General features: G+C 42.6%; 1 protein-coding gene across 1 annotated transcript in view; it reads left to right on the top strand.

Moving 5' to 3' along the window:
- Window positions 1-24,943, top strand: part of LOC308677236 (rho guanine nucleotide exchange factor 40-like) — a 44,195-nt gene that overhangs the window by 5,624 nt on the left and 13,628 nt on the right. Inside the window, exons 2-9 of the mRNA XM_081343455.1 lie at window positions 3,570-3,767; window positions 8,259-10,005; window positions 17,775-17,895; window positions 19,611-19,716; window positions 20,304-20,402; window positions 21,545-21,661; window positions 21,985-22,083; window positions 24,323-24,450. Coding sequence (XP_081199581.1) covers window positions 3,570-3,767; window positions 8,259-10,005; window positions 17,775-17,895; window positions 19,611-19,716; window positions 20,304-20,402; window positions 21,545-21,661; window positions 21,985-22,083; window positions 24,323-24,450 — 2,615 coding nt within the window. The remainder of the gene's footprint in view (window positions 1-3,569; window positions 3,768-8,258; window positions 10,006-17,774; window positions 17,896-19,610; window positions 19,717-20,303; window positions 20,403-21,544; window positions 21,662-21,984; window positions 22,084-24,322; window positions 24,451-24,943) is intronic.

The raw sequence follows: 24,943 nt of genomic DNA, 5'->3' as shown, positions 1-24,943 counted from the left end.
GCCGCGTAACAGAGTGAGCGCCTGTTACTTGTCCCAGCTTCTGCCAACCTAGCAGTTCGAAAGCACGTAAAAATGCAAGTAGAAAAATAGGGACCAGTACGGTGGGAAGGTAACAGCGTTCCGTGCGCCTTTGGCATCTAGTCATGCCGGCCACATGACCACGGAGACGTCCTCGGACAAGCACTGGCTCTTCGGCTTTGAAACAGAGATGAGCACCGGCCCCTAGAGTCGGAAACGACTAGCACGCATGTGCGGGGGAACCTTTACCTTTACCTATAATATGTACAGTGGCTCAGGTAAGAAAATCACCTGTAGGCTTCCCCCTCCAAAACTTTGTCCAGGATATAGAAAGAAAACTCCTTTGAGCATGGCTTTCTGGTGAGATCTGCCATATGACGTACAGCCTGCTACTGAGCATGCATAGTCCTAATCTCTTCCGTCCCCTACCTCTACCCCCACCAGCAATTTAATCCTGCACATCTTCAGGTTTCACAGAACTTTTCTCCTCTGCAGGGGTATTATCTTTTGCCTGCCAAGATATTCACTTGGGGAATAACCACTGGTGAGAGTATATGGAAATACAGAGCATCTGTTTCTCTGTGTGTGAGTGAACGGGGGCTGAATATTGGCAGTAATGCTTAGGGAAGATCTGTCTGTGTTTCCATCAGCCACACTTCTCACGTGGATCTGTCTGCCTTGCACACCCTCCAGGACCCAGAGCCAAGAAGGGGCCTCCCCACTCTTCCTGCCAGTGTCTGGGTCTGAAGGGGAGGGGAACTGCCTCTTCCTGTCAAGGATATAAAACTCAAGCTTGGCTGACTGCAAGTCTCTGTTTTCCTTCCCCTTGGCCAGAAAGTGGGGAAAAAGAGAGGTTTGTACGTGTGTGCGTTGGTCTGGGGTGGTGGTGGTGGAATTTGGGACCTTTGTGCCCTCCGTCTTTTTACAAAATAGTTTGGCTTTCAACTCAAGTTTCAGTTAGGGGAGGGAGAATCCCAGAAAAGCAACCAGCTTCTTGACTTTGCACTTCCTTGTGGGAAGAGGACCACTTGCCTGCACTTGTGTGTGTGTGTGGGGGAGGGCTCTTGGGGAAAGAGCTTCCCTTCTCTTCCCCCCCCCCCCATGGCAGAACACCTGTTTTGCATGTAGTATCGCCTTGGAGTATCACCTTGCCTTCCAGTTAAACAATCTGAAATGGCAGAAGGTTCCTCAAGAGCTTTCTATATCAAGAACTGAACTGTCTGATTGGGAACAGCAAACTCTACATCAAGCCAATTCAGACTTGACCAAATACAATTAGTCCCTGACTTACAACCATTTGTTCAGCCATTGTTTGAAGTTACAGGGGCATTGAAAAAAAGTGAATTTGATAGGTCCTTGCTCTTAACAACTGTTGCAGCATCCCCACTGACACAAGATCAAAATTTGGGAGCTTGGCAGCCAGCATGTATTTATGAAGACTGCAGCATCCCTGGGTCACTGGTGATTGCCATTTCCAACCTTTCCAGATGACACAATGGCCGCATGATTCATTTAACTGGTCCCAGTTGTGGTTGTAAGTTGGGGACTACCTGTACTGTGCAAATTCTCAGATTCTTCATCTTGTAGTTTATGTTTAAGCCATTTCAAAAGTAGATTATTCCCAGACTGCATTAAATACCTTCAGGTGCAGCAGATATAGCTTAACATTGGCCATACTGTTACCTCCAATGTTTTTTAATCATTTCATCTGCCCGATGAAAAAGTTCTTGGAAACTTGAAAGCTTGCTTATGATTTGTGAACCTTGATTTGGCTCTGCCATACTAGTTTGTACAGATTCGACTGGTTTAATGATAAAATATTGCTTTATTACAGATTTTTCCCCCTTATGGTCAAGAAAACTTCATTTGTTTCAGGAATATTACTGGGCTTTCCAGATATCTGAATATTGGCTTCAATCCACTAAATGATGTTTTTACTCCTGTATATCCCTGATATATGGCATATCCCTGCCTGTAACTTCTGTAAGCAGAAGCAGCCTCTATTTATCTCTGATAGATGAAAGGATATTCAGACTGAATTTTAGTTCAACATTTCTTATTTTGGAAAGTGATAGGTATTAAGGTACTCCAGTCTCCCATACAAGGCTGGACACTAGCATTTTGTAGCCTAAGACATAAGAATAATGACGCTTCCTTCCTTCAACAAATAGGGTGCTTAGTTACTCAAGAGTGGTTGTGTTATTTCTAAAAACATGGCAAAATAATAACAAATGTTCCCTCCTCCCCCAAAACAGTACGTAACAAAAATATTTAAATTAGCTTATTTTTTTTAAATCAAATCAGTTGCTTGAGGTTGCTCTTACTATTTCCTAATGGCCAAACTGGTTCTACTATTAGAATAAATTGGCCCTTTTAATTTTTTGTATTTTTTTAAAGCCTTGTTAAAGGATATTAGGTAAAGTGTTGAAATAATGGACATAAAGAAAGGACTGCTGCTACAAAATGACCCCAAATATCCCCTTCTATTCACCATCATGCAGTTTTACCAGATAGCAGTAAAGGGTACAAAGTAAGTCAAAATTAACACTTGTTTTGCTTCCCTCTCTCAAAGGAGGGTTTAGAAGAGTAATTGCTACAAAAGACAACCACACATTTTCATGCCCTTAGTTCAATAAGATTTTCTTTGTCTAATTGCCACATCAAGTTCCAGCCTAACTCTGCAGCTTTTGGAATGCTCACAAACAAAGAAGCAGTCAGGAAAGATTTAATAAAGTTATTTAATCTGGATTCAGAGACAAGGCAAGGATGCACAGTTCTTGTCATTGCCTCACATCGTCTTCCAGCATGAGATTTGAATCCAGGGTATGCCTGTGGGGGGAAAAAAAGATTGTGTCTCTTTGGAAGGTACTCTGGAAGGTTTAAGGCACAATGGCTGTTTCTCTTGCTATTGCACCCTCCTTCTTTTACAGTCTCTCTCTCTCTCTCTCTCTCTCTCTCTCTCCTCCCCCCAATTTCCTTTGCTGGGTGGAGCTGCGGAAGGAGTGAGCTCACAGCTGCTAATGTATTCCAGATGGAACCTCCGCTCTCCATACTCCTTGGCACTTTCCCAAACCCTTTCATTCTTGCTGCCCCCTCATGCCCTCTGCTCTTTTTACACACTGCTGGTCTCTCTGCACATTGCCCTGAGCAATTTCCTGGCTGCCCCTTGTTCCTTTTGACACATCACTAGGGGGCAGTGGTCTTCCTCCAGGCACAAAATGTGACCAGTTGCTCATTGCTGCAGGTAACCATAACAACCTGGCTCTTCCCTTTAATTGGCTGAACAAGGCAATGAAAGGACATCAAATAGAAAAGGTTGAAGGCAAGAGGTCCTAGTCCTAGGGCAGCATCACGAGGTATGAGTTATGCAGAAACCACAAAAAAGCGAGGGGCATTCATTCATCGCACTTGGGCAAGGAGGGAACAGTTGCAATTCTAGGTAAAGGAAATAGCACTTTTGTTTCATTGCATAGTTTCAGGGGGATTGGATGGGCTGGTGAAAGGCTCTTGGAGGCTCACGCCCTCCCCATGCATATGCTTTGTTTTTGCAGGAACCTGAGCCTGTGGAAGAATGTGTCCAGAGCACACTGGCTGCCTTGTACCCTCCTTTCGAAGCCACGGCCCCCACTCTTCTGAGCCAGGTCTTCGAAGTGCTGGAGCGGACGTACCAACACGATGCACTACGCTACACCCTTGACTTCCTTGTTCCTGCCAAGCACATCTTGGCTCGCATCCAGAGTGAAGCCTGTGTGAGCTCCTGCTTCGGTTTGGCTCTCTGTTTGTCTGGAGTACTTCTGAACAGGAAATCTAGCTTGGCAGTGTTGGGCAATAGAGAAACAATCCGTGCTGGTGCCAGAATCCCATAGCGGCTCTCTGTGTGGGAGTCAGCTAGGATATCAGTGGCCCTCCAAAGGGTGTTGAATTCCATTCCCCATCAATTCCCATAAATGTTATCCAATGCCTGGAGGGCCGTAGCTTTTCTAATCTAAATTGAAGTATAGGAATTTTTTCTTTAGTTCCTGGGTATTTTTAAAATTTTAATTCTATAGGTACTCCTCGGCTTATGAGCACAGTTGGGCCCAGAATTTTCTTTGTAACTTGTCATAAATTGAGTCACCATGAAGGACTAGGCTTGATTTTATGATCATTTTTATGATGGTCAGTAAGAGAGCCACTATGGTTGTTAAGTGAATCATGTGGTTGTAACTCCAAATCCAGCTTACCTAATGGGTGTTTTTTTTTGCTGAAAAACAGAATAAAATAAAATAAAATAAAATTGGCCAATGTGATCATATGCTGTAACTGGTTGTAAATGTGAGCCGGTTGCTAAGTGCCCAAAGTGCAATCACAAGACCAGGGGTGGTGTGGCAGTCACAATCTTGAGGACAGTTGTGAATGACTTTTTGAATTTGTCATAGCTTGCTGAATGACTGGTAGTAATTCAAAGACTACCTGTATCATGTTCCCACATTTTCTTATGGTAGCAACTCCTTCATAAGTAAACTTATATGGCAAGCAAGTATTAGCAAAGTGATTTTTGGGTGGGATATATAGATATTAGTGTTCTTTGGTTGGAGAGTCTTAATGTTGTGTAAACTAGATCCCCCTTTTTTCCTTACTCTTCTCTTATTTGGCAATTTTAGTTTTTGTGCAGAATTCTAATCAAATTGTTCATCGTGGTGAAATGCCAGAGCTGAGCTAAGCTAGGGGATGCTTGTTGTTTCTACATGGTGGGAAGAAAAAGAATGATATACTACCCATTAATGCAATATTTGTATTGTCTACAGGTAGTCCTTGACTTACAACCACAATTGAGCCCAAAATTTCTGTTGCTAAGTAAAAAATTTGTTGAGTTTTGCCCCATTTTACGACTTTTTCTTGCCACATTTGTTAGGTGGATTACTGCAGTTGTCAAATTGGTAACATCATTATCAAGTGAATCTGGCTTCCCCGTTGACTTTGCTTATCAGAAGGTCACAAAAGCTGATCATATGACCCTAGGAAACTGCAATCATCATAAATATGAATCAGCTGTCAACCGTCCAAATGGAAATCACGTAACCCTGGGGATGCTGCAACAGTCATAAGTGTGAAAAATGGCCACAAGTCACTTTTTTTGGTGCTGTTGTAACTTCTAAACGGCCATTAAATGAACGGTTGTAAATCGAGGACTGCCCTTATATTTATTTATTTATTTATTAATTTAATTTATATACCGCCCTTCTCCCAGGGGACTCAGGGCGGTGAACAGGGCAATACATAAAAAACTAGATACAAAAATTAAAATTATTAAAACATAATTAAACAATGCCCATAAAATTAATACAAATTTAAAATTAAAATTCATTAATAAAAAATCCCACCCCGTCCCATCAGGCCAGGCCAGCTTGTTTAAAGAGATGGGTTTTAAGATCGCGCCGGAAGGAGCGGAGATCGGGCGCCATCCGGAGCTCAACCGGAAGATGGTTCCATAAATCCGGTGCACCCACAGAGAACGCCCTCCCCCTGGGGGCCACCAGTCGGCATTCTTTGACCGGTGGCACCCTGAGGAGGCCCTCTCTGTGGGAGCATACTGGGCGGAGGGAAGTTGACGCCGGCTGCAGGTGCTCCCCAAGGTATTCCAGACCCATGCCATGAAGGGCTTTGTAGGTCATTACCAACACCTTGAACCTCACCCGGAAGACAACTGGTAGCCAATGCAGCTCGCGGAGCAAAGGTGTGACATGGGAGTATCGGGAAACTCCCAGTACAACTCTCGCGGCTGCATTCTGTACCAGCTGGAGCCTCCGAGTGGTCTTCAAGGGTAGCCCCATGTAGAGAGCGTTGCAGTAATCAAGACGAGAGGTCACGAGCGCATGAGTGACCGTACATAAGGCATCCCGGTCTAGATAGGGCCGCAACTGGCACACCAGGCGAACCTGGGCGAAGGCCCCCCTAGTCACAGCTACAATATGGTCTTCTAAGGAGAGTTGTGAATCTAGGAGGACTCCCAAGTTGCGAGCCCTATCTACAGGAGGTAATGACTCACCCCCCATAGTGAGGGGTGGGATATCCTGAATATCCCGAGATGCCGGTACGCACAGCCACTCAGTCTTGTCAGGGTTGAGTCGAAGCCTGTTCCTCCCCATCCAGACCCGGACCGCCTCCAGGCACCGGGACATCACGTCGAGGGCATCACTGGGGTGGTTTGGGGTTGAAATGAAAAGTTGGGTATCATCGGCATACTGATGATACCCAACTCCAAAACCACGAATGATCTCACCCAGTGGTTTCATGTAGATGTTGAACAGGAGAGGCGAGAGGACCGACCCCTGAGGGACTCCACAAACGAGAGGCCTCGCGGTCGACCTCTGCCCCCCTGCCAACACCGAGTGCGAGCGTCCCAGGAGATAGGAGGAGAACCACTGAAGAACCGTGCCTCCCACTCCCAATCCCCTGAGACGCCGCAGCAGGATACCATGGTCGATGGTATCGAAAGCCGCTGAGAGGTCTAATAGGACTAGGACAGAGGAGTATCCCTTGTCCCAAGCCCTCCAGAGATCATTCACCAGCGCGACCAATGCCGTCTCCATGCTGTACCCGGGCCTGAAGCCCGATTGGTACGGGTCTAGATAATCCGCTTCATCCAGGACCAGAGGGAGCTGATGCGCCACCACACTCTCAACAACCTTCGCAAGAAAGCGAAGGTTGGAGACCGGACGAAAGTTATTCAAAACAGCCGGGTCCAAGGCAGGCTTCTTGAGGAGAGGTCTTACCACCGCCTCTTTCAAGGCGGCGGGAAAACTACCCTCACTCAGAGAGGCAGATATAACCGCCTGGAACCAGCCTCGTGTCCCCTCCCGGGCTGCATAAACCAGCTAGGAAGGGCACGGGTCCAATAAACATGTGGTGGAGCTCAGCTTCCCCATGATCCTGTCCACTTCCTCCGGAGTTACAGGATCGAACTCCCAGGTGACATTGACAAGACCGCTCGTGTCCTGATCGTCCGATACTGCCCAGTCAGAGTCCAAACCGGTCCGAATCCGAGCGATTTTGTCCGACAGATGTTGACTAAATTCCTCGGCACGCCCCTGCAAGGGTTCCTCACTCACCTCCTGATTAAGGAGGGAGCGGGTCACCCTAAACAGGGCGGCCGGGCGATTATCTGCGGACGCGATGAGGGCAGCGAAGTAGTTAGACCTCGCCACCCTCATCGCTGCGAGATAAGACCTAATATGGGTTCTTAGTCGCAATCGGTCGGATTCAGATCGGCTGGACCTCCAAACGCTCTCTAGGCCCCGTCTCCGACGCTTCATCTCCCGGAGCTCCGCGGAAAACCATGGAGCCCATTGGGATCTGCGCCGGGTCAGGGGCCGCAAGGGTACAACTCGGTCAAGTGCCTCCGTGGCCGTCCTTTCCCAGGCTTCCACTAAGGCATCTGCCGAGTTGTGAGCTGAGGAGGCAGGTGGGGACCCCAGTGCTGCCTGGAACCTCTCAGGGTCCATTAAGCGCCTGGGGCGGAACCATCTAGTTGGCTCAACAACCCCACGGTGGGGAGTGGCAAAACGGAAGACCAGCCGCAGGAGATGATGATCGGTCCATGACAGGGGCATAACAATTGGGGAGCCCCCACCAAGATCATCTAACCACCGACCAGATAAGAAAACCAAGTCAAGGGTGTGGCCTCCCTCATGAGTCGGTCCATGAATTACCTGCGTCAGGTCCATGGCCATCATGGAAGCCATGAACTCCCGAGCTAACTCAGATGCTCCTCCCAGGGATGGTAGATTGAAGTCTCCCAAAACCATAAGTTTGGGAAACTCAATCACCAGCCCTGAGAGGATATCGAGAAGCTCAGGCAGGGCTGCTGCTGCGCGACTAGGCGAAAGGTACACCAGCAGCAAGCCCAACTGCGCCCTAGGACCAAACCTCAATAAGAGAGATTCACACCCGACTATCTGAGGAACGGTGGCCTCCTGCGGACATAAGGTCTCCCTCATAACCACAGCCACTCCCCCACCCCTACCCTGAGTCCGAGGCCGGTGTAGCACCCGGAAGCCTGGTGGGCAAAGATCAACCAGGGGGATACCACCCTCTGGGCCCAACCAGGTTTCCGTGATGCAGGCCAGGTCCGCATGCTCACCCTCGACCAGATCCCGGTTCCAGTAGGTTCCAGTATTCTGTAGGTTCCAGTATTCTGTATTTCTTAATGTAATTATCTGACTTCCCTTTCTCCTCTTCTCTCTTTCCCTCTTCCTTAGGCTCAATATAGTGGCTTTGTCTTTTGTCATGAAGGTTGGCCCCTGTGCCTTCATGAAAAAGTCCTTGTCCAGCTGGGCTCCTTGCCGTGGCAACGCCTGTGTCCTGGGGATTTCTACTTGCAAGTGGTGCCTCACCGTGAATGTGCTCCCCGCCTAGTCCTGAAATGCCTCTCGCTGGAGGGCCGAGGAGTGCAGGAGTTGCCTGTGTCTCCAGACTCCTATCGATTCCTGTTCACCATTGAATGGCTCAATGGCATCAACAAAGAACGTCGGGTAGGGCGTCTGGAACGCTGCTTGCTGGCAGCTGGAGAAAAAGTGCTGAGCTTGCCCTGGGCTGAGCTTGTGTATCCTCAGTTTGTCCACAAAGATGGATTTATTGTGGGGCAGCACTGCCCTCCGGATTTGACTCCCGAGGTCCTGGGAGCAAGGAGTCCGGGTGACGGACGTCATTCTGGTGGAGAGAACCGGGAATCTGAGGGGGAGTATGTTCACCTCTTAGAGGTCAGCCCCACCTTGCATCAAGCACCCAGAATCCCACAACCTTGCAGTGCCCAGATTCAGACAATGCCTGCTCGCAAGGGACATAGCAAAAATAGGAGTCGGCGCCACCGGGCCTGGCTCCATCATAAGTCAGGCTGCGGGGAGAACTTTGCTTTGCGACAGGCTTGCAAAACTGAGGAGGCAGAGAAGTCTAGTCAAGAGAAGGAAGATGAGAAGGTAGCTCAGCCGAGACCAAACCCTAGCCCAGCTTTGGGCCCAGCCTTAGATACTCCTGGAGTAGTTGGGAACTTGAATCCTAAACAACTGGAGGAAAACCTAGATCCTGTTGAAACAAAACCACCACCCATTTTGAGTGGTAGTGATGATGTTGCTGAAGACACAGTTCTGGGGAAAGAAGATTTGTTGCTTGACTCCATTCACCAAGATCCAACTCCTCCTAAGGAGGACAGCAAGGAAAGCCATTCTCCAGCTTTAGCAACTCCAAAACGTACCACCAAGGGAAACCGGAGGAAAAAGAAAAATGCTGGGAGAGGAGCTGGTGGTCGGATTAAACAGGGGACAGATTCTGTGAACCAAGAAACAGGAAGTTCTGATCTTAAAATGGGTGCTGAAAAGGAGGAGGCCTGCACTGGTCCAGGAGAACAGGATTTGGGGACTGGAAGCGTTCATGTTAGTATCAGAGAGCCAGGCAGCATCAAAATTTCATGTGTTGATACCACAGATTGTGATGACACCCAAGAGAAAAGTAGAATCACAAGAAACCAAAGCCTTGAAACTGGAGGGGAGGGAGCCAACAATAAGGACCTGGTTGTCAGCACTGGAGACTGTACTGCAGGTGCTACGAAGCCAGAAGACAGCACAGGAAAATGTAGCATTGGTGACAATGAAGACAGCTCTGGAGAAGGAAGCATGGAAGGCCCAAAACTTGACACTGAAGAGCCAAATGCTAGACCCAAGACTAGTGAGCTAAGAACTGGAACTGAGGAGGTGAGTGTCCAAGAAAAAGAAGTGGACAGTTCTGAAGACCAAGGTATTGTGGAACAGGGTCTTGACATCAAAGAACCAGTGCTTACTGACTTGCCAAGGAAGAATGAACTAGCAAGTGTTGATGGGAGAGAAGAAGCCGTCTGCGTAGCAGCTGATCAGGGCCCTGAGGAAATACAAAATTCCCTTTTACCCAAGATGGCTCGTCTTGGGGAATCTGTAAACTGGAATCTTCTTCTATCAGGAGTTTTTGCTTTGACAGGTAAGTCATCACCTTTTGGCTGAGCTAATCATTTGGAGAAGTTGAAGTTGATTTGTTTTTCCCTTCTAATAAATCTTCAAAAAGAAGTAGTAGAAAATTTAATCTCTAATGTGGCATTCCCCAATCTGGATGCTTCGATTTTTGGACAAGTTTTCTCAAAAATCCTCACCTCTGGGACCAATAGTCATCTGATTGGGTATTCTGAGAATTCTAATCCAATACATCTGGAGAGCTCCAGATTGACGAATGCTTTGCTAGTGTTTTGATGGTTATGCACAACAGTATGGCTGTATAGAGTCAGAATAAGTTATGGTGGAACCTGAAGCTTGTTTATCAGTCTCCTTTGGCATGATGCCATTCAGATGTCCAAAACTACACTTAACATTCATCAAACCAACATTGTGTTTGACAAAGTTGGGGAATGACAGGACCTGTAGTTTACACATCCAAATTGGTGACTATTGCAGAGGGTTAGCACAGGCATGTCAAACTTGCAATGTCACGTGACGTCGCGCAACGTATCGCGACTTTTTCCCCATTGCCGGCAATGGGGAGGGCGTGGTTTCGTTGTGATGCATCCGGCCCACAGGCCGGCAGTTTGACATGCCTGCACTAGCAGCATCTGTAAGGGGGGGGTCCAAAGCAGCAAGATGACAGACAAAGCATTGTTTTGCAAGCCCTGATCTCTCACGGAAGTTCAGATGTGTGGGGCTTGCACCATGACACTTTTTGTCTGCTCTCTTATGACTCACATCTCTTAATTCCACAAATTAGCCAGTTAACTCGCCAATTTCCATAAAGCTAGTTAACTTTAGGCAAATCAGTAGAGTGTACAGTGCTTTGTATTCAGAGGATAGAAAGAGTATTAATGCTTCTTCCTAAGAAGTATCCGCACTTTTAAAATTATTTTTTTGCCCCCTTTGGATATTGTGTATTTCAAAATACTGAGGTTGGAGCAGATTTTGTTCCCAATATGCTTATTTTCTTTGACTTTTCAAGGCAAAGCAGCCCTCTATTGTCTGGCTGCCTGCTCCATTACGTAGGCTTGAACTGGATGTCATAATTAAGAAACATTGACCAACTGTGGTGAAGTTAATTGGAGATAATGGGTGAAGACAATGGAGAAATAGATTTTGGATGCCATTATTGATAGATGGTCTGATTTCAGGAGGCATAAAATGGCACTGCAAGAAATATTTCTTGCTGATATTAATGCAGGCTGACGTGTAAATGCATTATACAGTTCTAGTTTCCATAGGAGAATTTGTGCAGGATGACATTCCAATGGATTCTGCCTTCTATTCATGGGGATGTTGTGAGCTGTTACTCCAAATAGCATGTTCAGAAGTGAAGGGTACTGGGAGTTATAATTCAGGTGCAACATACAAAGGGTAACTACTTCTGTAATGGTGCAATTAACCATTTGCCTTTTCCATTGAGAGCAGTAAAATAACTTCAGGCAATCTGGGCTGCAATTCCAGCAACCTGATTTAACCAGAAAGTCCTAGAGGGCCTGCAAAAAAACATGAAAAATAAAGAAACTTTATGAATTTTGTACTTAGCTCAACAACCATGGCTTCAGATTGCAGCCTAAAACTTTCCTGTGAGTCTCAACACTACAGAATGAGCCTCCGCAGGCTCTTCCAACAAACTTGTCCTTTAACCAACATTTTTGCCATCTTACTAAACATCACGAGGACTGAATGAGGCAAGCCTCCGTGCTCGCCACATCACAACAATCTGCAGAAACCACTTTCTTGCCTCAAGCCACCAAATACAACCCAGAATGACACCAGTGTCTGATCATGTTACTGAAGGCCTCTGGCTTTCAAAACAGGAGGCAGGCCTCCCTGAAGAGGTACTACATGGAAAGTGTAAACAAAGAGAGATTTGGAAAGAGAGAGAAAATAAGAAAATATAAGAAAACTTGAAAAGGAAGCACTAGGCTGGTGAATCCATTTCCAAATGAGTAAGCTAATGTCACCTATTAGAATCCTTCAGTTTTATGAACATCGCTCCTAAAACCTGTATATACACGTAGTCCTCACCTAACAACAGTAATTGGGATCAGATTTTCCATCACTAAGTGACACAATCGTAAAGTGTGACATTACATGTCAGTGCTGTTTTGCAGTGGAAATTTTGGCACTTTTGGTTGCCATTATTAAGCAAATCACTGGGTTGTTAACCAATGATGTCACATGGTTGCTTTTTGTGAATTCCTGATGGCATCCCCATTGACCTTGCTTGTAACAAGTTGATAATATTGCAAATACTGATCATGTGACCATGGGGACACTGCAGCTGGCATAAATATGAGAATTAGTTATATTTTGGTCATTCAACACTGGTATGAGTTCAAATGTTGTTAAATGAAGGCCATCTATAATAACATCCAGTATGCTGTCACTAGAAGATCCATAATTAGAGATGAACAGATAGTCATTCCTGTTCATTGCCTCCAGGATCAGAGAGACAATGCTTTTTTTATTGAAAAGTTTTAAAATACATTTTATCTTTAACAATCCCCCCCTCCCTCCACCCACCCCTACCTAACCCTCCCTATCCCTCCCCCCCATTCCCCCCCCTGACTTCCCAGAGCTAAGTACAAGGTATAAAAACAAAAAACAATCATAAACGTCCATATGCTAATAACAATAAACTATTAAGTCTATCGCACTCTAGCTCATATGAAATAACTACAAGCAATACTAATATTACATAAAAAAGGGGGGAAAAGGAAAAAAAACTTATTCAAATGCTAAGTGAAACTTTTTAGTCCCATATTTGTTCTGGATATAATCAATCCACTTTTTCCACTCCATAATATAACGTTCTTGCGAATGATCTTTCAAATAAGCCGAGAGACAATGCTTTTTAAACAAGGAGACTCTGATAACAATTATTTTCTGCAGAATTTTCCAATTCTTTTCATCCTCTCCATTTTGGTCTGGGAGATGCTGTAGGAATACTAAAAACAGGCCAGTTGCTTGATTAGGTTCAGTGTTCTGTTGCCAGTGTTCCAGTCATTTGGATGCCTCATTAACTAGTAGAATGGTTTGCCTTCAGATGTTGAGGGTGCTCCATCACTGGAGGCTTTTCAGAAGAGACTGGGCAATCACTTGTCTGGAAAGGTATAGGGCAAGAGTCCCCAGCCCCTGGTCTATGGACTGGTACTGGTCCACGGCATGCCAGCAACTGGACCACACAAGAGAAGCCCCATCTGTGGGATGCAGGCATCATGCAAAAGCATGCCTCCTCTGGTTCATGGAAGAACCTTTCTCCATGCAACTGGTCCCTGGTGCCCAAAATATTGGGGGCCACTGGTATAGTACGGTCTACTGCTTGAGCAGGCAGTTGGACTAGCAGATCTCCAAGGTACCTTCCAATTCTGTTATTCTGTTAAGGTCCTGCTTTGATTACCATTTATACATCAGTACAAAAGAGGAACTATTTAGTGCTTGGTGGATGGATATATATATGTGTGTGTGTGTGTGTGTGTGTGTGTGTGTGTGTAAATCCAGATTTAGAAGATTATAGTTTATATAGATATACCACACTACCATACTACAATATAGACATTAGGTGATCTATGCTTTGTATTTCTTATGCTTAGAAACTAACAGTTGATACTAGCCAAGCATCAGTCTCTTGTCAGCATGCTTTTTCATACAGATCTCCTTTCTGATAGAGCAGCCTTTTGGTGTCTTCCAGATGTATTTGGGCTGCCTCCCCTAGAATGTCTGTTGCAATTGCAGGACACCTGTTTGGAAATGGTTAAATTAGATGATAGTGATGATTCGATAAATGGAAGTTATAGTTAGCAGTAATCCTCAGAATCTGCTATTAAAAAGAACATCACAAAATAGAAATCACATTTAGTTACCAACGAATATAACCCCCTATTGACCTGTTTTCCATAATACCTTGTAAGAACCTTCTAAATTGGAGAGGGAAATGCCATTTCCTTTCAACTGAAGTGTTTGAGACATTTGGGATTAGATCCAAATGTTGACTTCCTTTGACAAAAGGTTATTTTCTATCAGTGGAAGACTCTTTCCATTGGAGGAAGGAACCTTTGGATATAATTCTTGGATTCCCCTGTGAATGTATTTCTTTTTTTGCTCCTGTGAAATATTGCAGTCATTTGAAAAGAGTTGATGCATACTGCTTATGTAGTTTACAAGCTGTTGCCTTTCAGTTGTTTTAGAGTTTAGTTCCCATATGTTGTAACCTATATGTTCAGCTGCAAAAGAATTGTGCATAGTTGCTTCTTCCAGCATAGGGTAATTTTAGCACAAACCAAAGGAAAAGGGATAGCATGGAACTTTAGTGGCACTTGGAACTAATGAGGTATTATTAAAACTGTAAAATTCATCACACAAGCAGAAGAGAGCTATCCTACTCCTCCATAATTCACAGCTCTGATAATCAGATTAGAAGTGACATCTGTGTACATATCTCAAAGGTGTTTTTTCAAAAGGCAACTGGACTGGGTTTTTTTTCCCTTCAGGAAGACATTTCATTTGTCATTCAAGACGTTTCTTCAGTTCTGACTGAATGGTAGAGAATGGATTTATATTCCTTGCAGTCATTAGCAGTTTTTCTGAAAGTCATTGAGGCCACTTGGAGGTTTATATGTGCCCCAAGTGGTCTCAGTGACTCTCAGAAAAAAGTGCTAACAACCAGATGACTGCAAGGAATATAAATCCTTCCATTCTCCAACATTCAGTCAGAACTAAAGAAGCTTCTTGGATGAGAAGTGAAACATCTTCCTCAAGGAAAAAGAAAATAGCCCAGTTGCCTTTTGAAAAAGCACCTTTGAGTCCTGGATGACTGAGAATCTCCACAGACATCTGTAGATAATCTAGATTTCTATGTTGTATAGATCATTGTATTCAGTTGCAGACGTGCTGATTTGCTTGCAAGCCTAAATTGTACAAAGTTTAGACTTAGGTAGTGCCAAAGCACAGCAGGGCTTTTTTTGTCATAGAATGCTCAGAACAGAGTTCTGGCACCTTTTTTGGATGGAACCTTATAGGATAGGCAAGGCGGGTTGTATGACATGTGTGTGTTCCGGCACCTTTTTCTTGTACAAAAAAAGCACTGCCTGTAAGTGTGAAGTTTTTTCACAGTGCAGATATCTCATTACTTGTCATCAGAAACCCAACCTGTGGGGAGGGTAGTGATTTTTTCTGCTACTTATTCCCTAAGTTTTAGATTGACTTCCAACTCACAATATACTTCTTTTTTTTTATTGAAAAGTTTTAACATACAGTTTATCTTTAACAGTCCCCCCTCCCCCTCCCCTCTCCCTCCCTCCCTACCCCTCCCCCCCTCCCCCCCCCCCCCCCGACTTCCCAGAGCTAAATACAAGGTATAGAAAAAAAAAACCAATCATAAACAACCATATACTAACAACCATAAACTCTAAAATCCATCACTCTCTAGCTTATACAGGATAATACAAACCTTAATAATATTAAATATATATAGAAAAGAAAAAAGAAAAAAAAGGAAATAAAGAAAGAAAAAGCGAAGGAAGACTTATTCAAATGCTACATGAAACTTCTTAACCCTATCCAACTCACAATATACTTCTGAATGGCCGATTAACCCATAAAATCATGAACCATAAAACATGCTAGGCTGCTTAGCTATGAGACTTTGCCCAGGTTAACATTAATTAAACTTTTTAAAAGATAAAGATGCCCTTGGGTTAAGGTTGATTTATGGTGACTTACATGAACATATGACAGTTTTCTTGCCAATACCATAGAAGTGTTTTTGCTTTCTTTCTGCATGTTTCCTACTTCCTTGTCTTGTCTACAAGCCTGCAATTCCCACCCATACATTAAGATATGTAAAGTGCATCTGCTAGGTTTTTATGTTAACCTGGTTAAGAGTTCGTACATCATCATAAGTAGCTGAACTGAGGATTTATTACATTTATCTAATTTAGATGAGATCTATATGTCAATAGAAGGTGAAGCTGATGTCAACTGTGGTGGAATGTCCTTTCCTGTCTTTCTTGCAATGAAGAAAAAAAATGGCTGTTGTTAAATCAATGCTTTTAGAAAGTTTATGAGATTAAACCAAGGACACATGTGGACCTGAAGGGAGAGGGAAAAAAGAAGAAATGAAATGTCCTCTCAACAGCCTTAATTTTAATCAAATGATCATGATATGACTCCCTTGCAATCCAATTACAAATGACAAGAGTAGCACATAAACAACACTTGCAAGGAATCTTGCCAGATAACTGCTCTTTCCTTTCTCAACCCTACACAAACACATCTATAAACAGATTTGTCTTTTAGTCATTGAATCTGCTGACTGGGGATGATGGAAGCTAATTCATCCTAATGGGAAAACACCATTTGGGATAAAACAGCAATCTTATGGAGGTTAATGGGAAGATGTCCCCCATCTTATCCTCACCCCGTAACCTATTGTCCCACAAAAATTTGGAAACAAAACTTTATATTGTGCTAATTTAGCATAAAATGGGATTCTGATTCAGGGTACTTCTGTCCTCCAGCAGGTCCCCTTATCCCCGATGGTTCAGGGGAGCCTGTTCCTCAACTTCTCCTGAAACTTTTAGGATTCACAATTGGCTACAGGTGGAAGGAGAACATGGGGAATTTTTCCTCTGTAAATGACCTTATGTTAACTTCTCCCAGACTCCAAGTTTATGTGTTTTATATTTGCTGCAACACGATACACTGTAGGAAATGGAATACTGGATCTGTGGGGGGAATGTTACAGTTTTTCCCCAGCAACATACCAGTTGGAAGATGAAGCAGTTGTTTTTTTTAATGGAGAAAATGATCTCAGATGTTCTTCCTGTAGAACACACACGCACACATATGCAGACACAATCTATTTTGGTCTGATAGGTTGCTGTAACTTATGAACTCCAGTGGTCTGTCCTCAGATCTGCCTTCCACATCTGCTTTGTATCTGCGTAAATAAAAAGTTCAGGCCTCTTTCTTTTTGAAAGTAATTGCATTTCAGCTTTCCATATGCTTATAAAATACTGGTGCTGCCGTTAGTATTGACTTTGTAAGGAGACCAGGGGGTTTATATTGTTCACATAATATATGCTTAATACATACTTTTAAGACAGACATGAGGCTGGGAATTATAGTCCAATAATGTCAGAATATCATGGGTTATTCACACTGCCCATATTTCATACCACAGAGCTTGAAGTCGCTTTGTTTCACTTTTCTAGGCAAGGCAGGGGAAAACAAGAGAAATGTTAATTTATGAAAATTATAAATTGCTCAAGTGGATTTTTTTTTTACTTTGGAGAGTTCAGCCATGTTAATAAAATATGATAGATAACGCATTACACTTTTTATAAGGCAGTGACCCAAGTCATATAAAACAAACACCCATTTGGTGTGCAATTCTGTTTGTGGTTTGTAGCATTCTGATAAAATTGCAGATGCACCCAGCAAAGACATGTTTCTGGAGAATTAGGAAAAAATCTACAAGTGGTATAAATCTTATAAAGCACTAGAGATCATAATTCACCAAGTGTGGCTGGAAGAAAGATGGTTCTGTCCATGCACCCTTTTGTTGCAAATTCTGAATGTCAGACTGGTTATGTGAATGGCTGCTGAAATCAGACTGTTTTGGCCCTATCTATGAGGTTTGATCGCTGAGAAGCCAGCTCAAGTTTTGTATTTATTGGAGTAGATGCCAGAAGCATTGCAAAGTGGAATAAAGTTATATTTTCCTTCTGTTTCTCTTCACACCAGGAGGAATAGACAAGGCTGGCCATTCCTTGCTGACCATAGTGCCCCAGCCTCTTCAGGATGAGTTGCCTCCAGGACAAGAGGATCTGGTTAATACCTTAAGATACATGCACTCACTTCTCAGGTAACCTATTATTTAGACAAAATGAGATAACCGCCTCAAGGAACAATTGCTGGGATGCTGCTGTCAGTGTTCATCCAGAACTGCTCCTCCTGAGTCGTAGTGACAGTGGCTATATTGCAGTCTAGCTTCATTATCTTGTCATCATTACCTATGTCAACATTTAGAGACTAAAGTAGTTCAAACCACACATATCACTGACAAGTTGCTCACAATATACTTCGATCTGCTTCTGCTATGTTCTAGCATTTGCCAAGCCAGAAATGATAGCGTGGTAAATGATCAATGCTCAGATATATAGAAAGGATGCTGCTGTATGTACCTAGTTGCTTGTCTTAAGGCTTTTAATTCTTAACTTGTAACCAAGAGATATACATAGCTCCCTGCTTTGTCAGAATGCTGTTTGTCCCTTGTCTCAAGCAGCAAAGTTGACTAGTTTATTAAAGAAAGTGCCTTGCCAAAGTCCAGCTAAAAATCCACTAGGTCAGCCTAACTGATGCAGTAGTTGTACTATATATCAAAGTGCCTTCAGATGAAGCAGTCAAGGCTCCCTTCCAAAAGACTGAAGTAATTCATTGAGGCAGGTGAAGAATTCAGGAAATTCTTCTCATAAAATCCGAACTGTCAGGAAGCTGCCATGGGAAGCCATTAAGAATCCAATTAGCTTAAAAGCATCTGGATTGCAAAGGATGGTTGTTTTGACCCCAAATACTAAATATGCCTTTGAGTTTTCTTGTTCGGAAGAGGATTTCCATCAGCTAGTATAATATAATAGTTATGGAAATGAGCTAAATCTTCTCCCTCTGCATAGGTTGCTCCACTATTTTTAATTAATTAAACTGGAATTTTAATTTTGTGTTTTTATTATGTATTTCTTCGCAGATTATGTTGCATAATATAGTAGGCAGTGATATAAAATTTTCAAATAAACAGAGTTATTACTATCCACAGTACAGTTATAGTAATAAGATTATATAGTCAATATTCAATAATATTCAAGATTGTTGTAAATTTTAGGGAGTACACTGACTACCATATTTGTTATTGGATTGAAAATTCTGATTTGATATGATTTACCCCATATTTGTTAAATTTATTATCACCCTTATAATTCTATATCCAATTGTTGATTTTTCACTTTGTAATAGGTTTGATAATTATACACACTCTGTTATTTAGTGACTACTTCAGTTAGTGGCTATTTACAAATACAGTGGTAATAAATGGTAATAAAAATTCATTTTCTGATCAATGCATGCATTTATGATCAAATTTTATGCACCTGACATAAAACATTACTGAGTGAGAATAATGCTACCATAGCTGTATAAGATAATTATGCTTGAATAAGAGGGCAGCAAGCAGTGATCTTCACAGTGTATCTCTTTTAATCACTTTCTCTCTGTCTCTTTGTCATATGTTTGCTTAGCAGCCATTTTTTTGATGATAGTTGGGACAGAACTTGGTTGCTAAATGAGGAGTGGGTATACAGATAGCTGCTTAAAACATTAAGCAATATTAAGAAATGTGTGGGTCTTTCTAGAATGGTACAGTTAGGACCAAATGTGGGATTGTTATGAGGCTAACAAAGAAACCATTCTGCCCAATTTTCCTATGATTTAGCCTCTTTTGATGAGTGTATGTTATGCTAAGCTGGCAAACCTGATGCTGAAAAATAGACAACTCTACATGTCTTGCTTTTTTCACCTATGTTCCAGGCAAGAGCTAAAGATTCTTGGGCTGACAGTGCTGTTGGACCTAAGCCATGTGGATGATTGGGCCTTCCAGGCCCCCGTATTGCTGCCAGCTTTAAGAGCATTCCAGGTATCATCCTGATTCAGTTGCCTTCCCCTTCTCCTTGTAGTTCTAATTGGGGATGATGGGAGATGCAGCCAGGTGCATATGAAGGACACCAAAGTGGGGACAGTGAACCTGACGTTTTTTTCCTTGGCCTCACAATAAGCAGCTGAGTTTTTATTTACTGTTTCAATAAAATACAATTGTACATTTTTGGAAAAATCAGTCTCTATCTTGCAAAACCCCAAATTACAAGCCATTATAATGAATATAAACAGCATGGTTTATGCACATTGTCACTAAATTTCATATTCAGGAGAGATGGGATAGATTAGAGTGATTTTGATACAATTTATATCATCAAAATAAGCAACCAAATGTTGCTAGATAAAAAAATCAAAAGTTTTAATTCTTCTATAATGGAAACCACGGCTAAGCCTTAGATGAACCCTGGACTCTGGCAGAGAGTGCTTTGTTGTAACTTCTTTTGTTTCTCATATATTAGAGAACATTCCTCACTTTTTGGGCCAGTAGAACAGAATTCTCTCCCTTTTGCTTCTGACTACTGTATGCAACTTTTATGAGCCTGTGAAGCAAGCTCTTTTATTATTTAGGAGACCACGCCAACTCCCATCAGTCAGCTGCTGGTGATCTTACCTTCTGATAATCGTTTTGTACCCCATGAAGAGGAATTGATCTTAGAACCTGCTGTGGTAAGAACTCTGGGTTTGTGTTGGAAATTATTTCCTGGAGGAAAGTTGGCTGAAGAAGAAGAGAGAATTGGGGCAGGGGGAGTGAGATACCTAGGGCATGGTTGGAAGCATCCGGGAGTCCTGATCAATATCAAGATGGCAGTCACAACTGAGTGATTGAAGCTTTGCTCTTTTTATATATGTATCTATGTTACACAAGATAATTGATAACACTGGATGAAATCACACATTTTGCTAAACTGTGTTGTGGTTTGATTGGCTTTTAGTTTAGAGTTTGGTACAAATCTTCGTGGTTGATAAACAGGCTAGTGGTTTAGTATGTTGTGCAGTCCAGCTAACTGTAGTTTATTCAGTAATCCTGGTTAATGCATGGTTTGAGATGGAGTGAATCCATCTACATGTTAACGAGGCAAGTCCATTATAGAAAAACTGAACTGATGAGAGAAACTTACAAACTTGGCCATCTGAGATGCCATTTACTGTTTATTCAGCTGTACCTTTCTATCAGCTGAGACATTAGTCAATAATGCTTTTATCTGATAATGAAGAAAAAGCTATATAGGGTATTGTTTTCTGCTGGTACATTTTTGGCTAAAATCACAATGAAACCAACTGATATGTGAAGGAGGTAGCTTATAATTGTGTGATTACATAAACCTCTGGACATTCTCTAGACTAATTGTATGAGCTAGGTATTATTAACCAAAATTAGATCATAGGATCCGTGTGTATAATTTATTTAATACGTTCCTCGATAAAATCAATGGATTGATAAGAGTTGTGTATATACTCCCTTAAACAATTTGGAGGATATAGCAAATAAATGTAAGCATGCAAATAATATTATAATAATGGGAGGAGGAGGAGAAAAAGTATTGTTTCTATCATGCAAGATGCTGCAGAAAGGAAAAATACATTTTTTTCCTTTGGACAAAATAAACATTTCATTGTGTATTTTTGTCCTTTGAAGATTATGATAAGCTACTACCGGGACCGGGTAGTGAGTATTTCTAGTATCACTTTAGGTCTAGCCTTGACTTAGGGTTCAAGGCTGAGATAAGGAGGAGTGATGACAAGGTATTGGGTATTACTGAAAATAATTTGGGACTTTTTGTATCTCATGCAGTCTCCTTATTCTGCAGGAAATCCGGCTTCTTTTGTTGCATGAACTTCCACATTATGTGGCCTTGGATCAGTTGACCCCAGCACTAGGTGGGACTCTGAGCTACACGCCACCCAAATGGGTTAGAGAACATCAGGTATGGGAAAATAGTAATGAATAAGCATTATGTTAACAAAGAATTTATCCAGAGAACTAAAGCAGCCTCCTGCGTTTTCTGCAAGAAACTTTCCTGCCTTTTTCCTTCAAAAATATGTAGTTAATATTTCCATCTCCCATAGATAGCTTTTACATTATGGGTACTTAGGATGTCAGCACATCCCTTTTATTTACAAGAATCATCCATTTCAGAATGTAGTTCTAACTTGGACATTCTTATAAGTTCTTTATTAAAATATATTGTAACTCTGCTTTTATAACACTGATCAATGCCTCCCCCTCCCCGTGTGTGTGTGCACTCAGGCTCTTGAACAACTACAAGATCTCTGCCATAGTGTTCTCCAGACTGTGTGTGAAGCCAGCGACCACCTCAAGGCAGTGGGAACAGCTTCAAGTCAGGAGGTAAATACATGTGATATTTATATAGAAGTTATGAGGTTATGCAATTGAATTATGCAATGAGAAGTACCCTTTCCTTTTGCTAGTACTTGGAGTAGAGTTGCAGCAGTGGTCATCATAGGATAAAAATTTTCACTCTTGCTTCTGGCTCTTGATTAATCCCCCAGTTGAGGGAGTTCATTAGAGACTAATAGTGAAAGTAAGGGCTAGAGCAGGGGTCCCCAACCCCCAGTCCAAGCACTGGTACTGGTCTGTGGCAGGCCAGAAACTGGTCTGTGCAAACAAGCAAAGCCCCGTCTGCAGAATGCGGGCAGTATGCAAAACCACACCCCCTCTGGTCTGTGGAAAAATCTATCTCCTTGGAACCGGTCCCTGGTGCCCAAAAGGTTGGGGGCTGCTGGCTAGAGGACTCAGTTAGTTGAAGGCTCTGAACTTATATGCATTTAAAAAGTGGGCAAAGAACACCTCCCAGGACCAGGATATTTACCAACACTCTAAATAGCTTATGGGATACCAGGAAATTCAAAGAAAACAATACTATTTTAAAATTTACTGAAATATCATTAAATCAGTCCTGAGCAATTTTCACATCTCATATGAGACCACTAATATTTTCCAAAATGTTGCTCCAAATGGTATGAGATTTCAGAGATTTTGTGATCATGGACACCTTTAGAAGCGGCCTAAGCTGGATTCTTCTGTTTTTCTCTCCATTATACTGTATGAAAATGTGTAGTGGAAAATTGTTTTAATTCTCTTTACAGTGACACAGTAATTAAGGACCTGAATAGTTGATTTTTAAGAAAAGACACTTTAGCTGGATTTTGGATTATTATTTGAAATCGGCAGTATACGTATTTGTGGAAGGCTGTGTGTTTCGCTAAAAGTAGGCAAAGTAAATGAAAAGTGAGAAACAGCACAAATACTCATTTTAATGATGCACAATAACAGATTTCTGAATGTATACAAGTATCTACTTATGACCTTACGATGAATACCATTAGAAGAGGTTGAACTGTGGGGTCCTTGGTGTTCTCTGAACTTGGGCCTTCTTCTTTCTGTTTCATTACCTAACTAGGTAACAGTAGCAGTGCTACTAGGGAGTAGGGTTTGCTCTCAAAAATTCATAAATAAATCATACATTCTTGGGCTTGCAACTGGATACATATTACCTTAAAGTAGGGGTCCCCAACTCCCTGTCTGTGGACCAGTACCAGGCCGCAGCATGCCAGCAACCGGTCCGCACAAACAAGCAAAGCCCCATCCACAGGATGCAGGCAGCACACAAAACCACGCACCCTCGGTATGCGGAAAGACCTCTCTCCATGGAACTGGTCCCTGGTGCCCAAAAGGTTGGGGACCTCAGCCTTAAAGCAAATCATGCTGAACGTAGTGGAACTCGTTTCTAACAAAATTGTACTGGAGCCTATTATAAATCATTTACATTCAATGGGTCTCACACATATATTCCTTAGAGCAGCAGTGCCAACCTTTCTGGCACTGTGGACCAGTTTCATGAAAGACAGATGGAGGGGGCAGGGCGGGGATGGTTTCACATGCAACCTAAATCTGTACATGAGCCGATGAAGCTTTGCTCACTCAATTGCTGCTTGCATGGCCTAACTCAAGGTAGCAAACATATCCAATACAACTTTCTCTTCCTGTTTTCCCAACAACCACCCTGTGAGTTGGGTTGGGCTGAGAGATGACTGGCCCAAATTCACCAGGCTGGCTTTCATGGTTTAGAATCATGCGGTACATTCTTCCCAGAAACATAATAAGATAAAGATGTCTGGCATATAAAATTCTAGTCTTCCAGTTGTCTTAAAGGAAGGACTATTTTTATTTAGAGTGAAGAGGCAGTCAGTACTAAGAGCCAAATTTTCAGTTAGAAGTGGTACAAGCCAACTAATGTTTACCATCTCAGTGAAAAATAAGCCTGTTATTCATAAGAACTAGGTCATTCATCGGAAATAGTTTTCCAAGTGGAATTTGAATAGACTTCCGTTGTTCTCTGTGACCAAGAGAAGCAAGCTAAATAATAAAACTGTAGCAAATGCATTGATCTTTAAAGCATAAAATGTTCAGAGGGTCAGTGGGCTTCTTTTGTAGTGGTAGGAGACTTGTTAATTTTTCACGGCATACTAAAATACTTGCTATCCATGTCAGTCTTTGTGGGACTTTTCTCATTCCTGCCTATCACCTTTGCTCTGTTGTCATCTGTAGCTTTTCATCTTTGCAGGAACTGTCAACTCAAATCACCTTGCACCAGGAAACTATGCAGAAATTGCTTTCAGAGCCTCGTTTACTGGAACTCCAGTGCCGTGGAGGCTCCTTGCTGGCCCGGCTACCTCCGTTGGGACCTTGCAGGTGAGGAACAGTTTTAGAAGATGATACAGGTAGTCCTTGACTTATAGCAGTTCATTTAGTGACTGTTCAAAGTTACAATGGCACGGAAAAAAAGTGACTTAAGGTCATTTTTCACACTTACGGCCGTTGCAGCATCCCCTTGGTCACATGACCAAAATTCGGATGCTTGGCAACTGGTTCATATTTATGACTGTTGCAGTGTCCCAGGATAATGGGACCAGCTTTTGTGACTTTCTGACAAATGAAGTCAAGTTGGGGGGGGAGGCAGATTCACTGAACAACAATGTTCCTAACTGAATAACTGTAATAACTCACCAACTGTGGCAAGAAAGATCATAAATGGGGCAAAACTCACTTAACAAATGTTTCACTTAGCAACATAATTTTTGTGGTTGTAAGCCAAGGATTATCTGTAGTAATTTACGAATTGTAATTCCTACGATCCATTGGACGATCCATTGGAGACTCTGGTCGGAACTTCTGGGAATTGTAG

This window comes from Vipera berus (genome assembly GCF_964194415.1).
Source record: "Vipera berus genome assembly, chromosome: Z".
NCBI classification, from domain to species: Eukaryota; Metazoa; Chordata; class Lepidosauria; order Squamata; family Viperidae; genus Vipera; species Vipera berus.
This window is presented reverse-complemented; position numbering and strand designations above follow the sequence as displayed.